Here is a 3,883-nt window from a genome sequence, read left to right on the forward strand (position 1 = left end):
TAATATGAGACACGACCCATTGTCTATATTAAAACACTTCTCATTGGGTAACAAAGTCGTAATTTTTCATTTTTGTCAAAAAGTGTCTACAGTGGTGAATTATGGTTTAGGTTTTTTTTAAATAAAGTTTCAAAAATCTCTATGTATGTAGAAAATGTAGTTGATTACCAAAGGTTACAATTTTTATTTTGAAGACTGCATGGTCTAGGAAGTGTACATTTTTTTATGGGGAAAGTTCCAAGGAAGGGCGGGTTTTCTAGGGGCGAGTTGACTGCCAAAGAGTGTTGGCAAAGTGCGAGCCAGCGTGTTATTTGATCACAAGTGCGAGACATCGCAAGTGTGAGCCAGCGAGCCGTGACGTCACGAAAATAGATACGAGACGTTACTCGAGTAGACTGGATTCCAGTCCCTAATCTTCGTCTTAATCAGTTGAAATGCTTAAGAATAAATCGATTTTGGCACAAATGGCGTTCCATATTACTTATTTGCATGGCGTTCCATAGTATACTTTTTCTGGGATTTTTCTAATTCTCATCAAAAAAGTTTCTCAACATAAACTGACGCTGGTGGCGCTTTCCGAAATTCGCTAATGTACTACGAAAAATCCATAAATTAGAGACTTGTGGCAAGTCTATTACTCGAGTTGCGCGTGGTATCGGCTGAGATTTGTGGAGTACAATTCAAAAAACAACTATAGGTCTAATAATGAATTATTGTGATGTTAAATAGACAATGTTAGCTATCAAGGAGCGACGTTGTTTTTCATTGGGACCTTCGTCCCTTCAAGGCTAGGCCTATACCATCCTAGCTAGTCTAAGCCTAGAGTAGGATAAGGCTAGCGCGACATGCGGACGTTGGTACGTGTTGGTTTGTCTACAAACGTCGCCTAAAGTAATTGATTTTACCCGGCAGAACGAAAGAAGGAAACTCCGCTTTTCAGTCGTCTTAGGCCCTTGTTTTTTGACAAACAATGACCTTTCAGAGGTCAAATTGCTGTCAAGAATATGAGTTGTCTGCTTCGCAGCAATTATGGTTCTTGACGAATTGTTTTTACTCCACGACGGAGAAAATCTTCCCGACATGGAGTCCTCCGACCCTCCTGGCACCAACTGCCCAGATTGGAGCTAAATTTTCCTGAACACACACACCTTTTTTTTTTTCTGCCAGACTGGACTACTGCAATGATCTTCTCTTACATATCTTCAACTTGCACAGAAGAGCGCAGCTAGCTCATCACCCGAAAGTAAGATTTCACAACACATCACTCCGACTCTCAGAGAGCAGCAGTGGTTAACTATATCATCTCGCATCCAATATAAAATCCTTTTAATTACATATTAGGTCTGAATGGCTGCGCCTCAATACATCACTAATCTGATTCCGCTTCAAACGCCTTCTCGTAACCTGAGATCTTCTAACCAACATCTACTACTTCATGTGCAGCTCCTATTAAATTCATGGAACCCACTTCCTCTCACATAAAAACTGCCATGAAAGGTACCATTTTCGAAATGCATCTGAACTCATACCTTTTCTGTAAAGCCAATTCCATCACAATAACAGCAAATCGACAACGCCGATATTACAATTAATATTATTATCATTATTATTGAAGAAATATACATTTAAACTTAACGATATCAACCATTTTGTGCACTCTGTAATTATACCGTCGTCATTCCACGCCACCGAACATTACTTCATGTGATGGATTTTGGCGCTATGAAAGTTAATTCGATTGCCAGGGAACCCCGATCTATAAGGGAACCGCCCCCTTATAAGAAAAAGTAATAAAAACAATGTTTATTGTGACGTTTAACTATTTGCTCCATTCCAGCCAATTACTTTTGGAACCACAATAACTCGTTTGCTCTATGTGTCCATATAGCTTTCATTTTTTTTTCTAGTAGTATGGTTTATCGTGTCAAAACACTCTGAAATATCTGGCCGTATGTAACATTAAATGCGAGTCCATAATAATACTACGACAGGGCGCTTAATCCCACAGACATTTAATATTATAGTTTGAATTATATTGTAAACATACAGTGAGCTGTGATGGGCCTAATGGACATAGCATCCGCCCTGATATTAATAATTTGTCATATTATAAGGTAAACCGTCATGCACTATTACAAAAATACCGTCGATAGTTTAAAGGTAAATGACCAATTGATTGTTGACATTCTCTACAAACACATCGTCCTGTTTGATTTTGTCATATGGTTTATTTTGACAGAGTGTTGTCATTCCGCGCATGCTTATTTTAAACCAGGGTATCCAAACGCATACAGTATACAAATGAATACAATTGGTTGCTGCGTCACCTCGAAGATCTGGACAATTTTACTTGAGTATAATAAGAGAAGCGCAGGCTTACAAACGTAAATGAACACTGAATTTTGAGGTGTACAGGCAGTTTTGTTTTCAGGTAGGATCAAGTATTCATTTTTATAATAATAGTAAAAGGTCTATTGTATCACTATACTATATTAATATTGTTATTTCTATTGTTATTGTTATTATCACTGTTGTAGTTTATACTGCGGAAAATGCAATGTGCTTGATATTTTTGTGCTTTTCCAGCCATAGCTGAACAGACATTTTGCCCGCCCACAGTTTTAATTATTTTTTTTTTTTGGAGGAGGGGAAGAGGGCTCTTTTTTTTCTACCAATTTATTTTTATTGTAATCATTGATAAAAATGATAATGCGACAAAAAAAAATGTTTGTTTGCCCTCCTCCACGCGCCCCTAACTCACTGAAAAAACAGGGGCGGAAAATCCAAAAAAATTGTTTTTTTTTTTACAAATTGAAAAAAAAAATGTGAGTGAATTTATCTTTATTTTTTTTTGCCACATGCCCCACAAATTAGTCTAAAGTTGTTGTCTGATGTAAGATATTGCCATTAGATAGGCCTCTGTGGGTTAGGCCTATTTTTTATTCCATCTGATGAGTATTTAAAAAAACTAAATAAATAAAAAAATAAAAAATCTTTTTCCACCCGCCCCTATTTGTCATTTTTAAAAAGAGAAGGGCAAAAAATTATAATTTTATCATCATCATGGTCCTCGTAGTCATCGCCATCAATATTACTATCATTAATTTCAATTGAAATAATTCATCGTATTAGGTATTATTACTAAGTAGGGCCTATATTATTATTGGCTTTATCCATTTCATTACTATTCCATTACCGGTGTTATGTCATTAAATGAATTTTATTCATTTCAGTTGAAAGTGTACGAAAGATGGCGCCATTGTGTTTATTCTTTCTCGCCTGCTATTTCTATCCGTTACCTGCTGGTAGGTACACCTATTAAACGTTTGATTAGAAAGGCCAACTAGAAAATGTACCGTACCTTTTATTATCATTAAGAAATATGGGTTTAATTAGATGTAACAAAAAAAAATTACTGGGTTCATTAGATTATAGTACTCAAGTAGGCCAACCAACGTTTTCTGGCACTCTAGTTTGCCGAATAAAATAGAGTGCTATCTGGCGAATCCAGAAGTGGCAAAAGGGGCTCACACCCACCCCTCCTCTTTAGTAACAAAAATCATTAATCAATCACTGGGAAATTTTAAATAAGAGATTAAATTGGCTAACCCCCCCCCCCTCCGAGGACACCCAAAATAGGCCTAGGTAACGTAACACTACAAAACCTTCTCTGAATCAGGTTAACTTCCCTCTCCACACCTCCTTCGGACCATAGGTATCGATTGCCTCGTGTCACCCTGGCAAAACAAACTGGATTCGCAGCTGATGTGATGACTCTTTAGAGACTTCGTCAAGATCTAGATACAGATTGGAAAATGCTTAGTTAGATATTCTAATCAATTATCACACTTCAAATGACTATGCGATTTGTAGACCTCAATAC

General features: G+C 37.0%; 1 protein-coding gene across 1 annotated transcript in view; it reads left to right on the top strand.

Annotated features, from left to right (window-relative positions):
- Positions 1-2,198: 2,198 nt before the first annotated feature.
- The window catches only part of LOC117103253, a 12,448-nt gene continuing 10,763 nt past the window's right edge, over positions 2,199-3,883 (top strand). The window contains exons 1-2 of the mRNA XM_033243816.1: positions 2,199-2,431; positions 3,234-3,305. Coding sequence (XP_033099707.1) covers positions 3,251-3,305 — 55 coding nt within the window. The 5' untranslated portion in view covers positions 2,199-2,431; positions 3,234-3,250. The remainder of the gene's footprint in view (positions 2,432-3,233; positions 3,306-3,883) is intronic.

This window comes from Anneissia japonica, unplaced genomic scaffold (assembly GCF_011630105.1).
Source record: "Anneissia japonica isolate Jap-2015-1 unplaced genomic scaffold, ASM1163010v1 scaffold2207_len539183_cov196, whole genome shotgun sequence".
Classification (NCBI taxonomy): Eukaryota; Metazoa; Echinodermata; class Crinoidea; order Comatulida; family Comatulidae; genus Anneissia; species Anneissia japonica.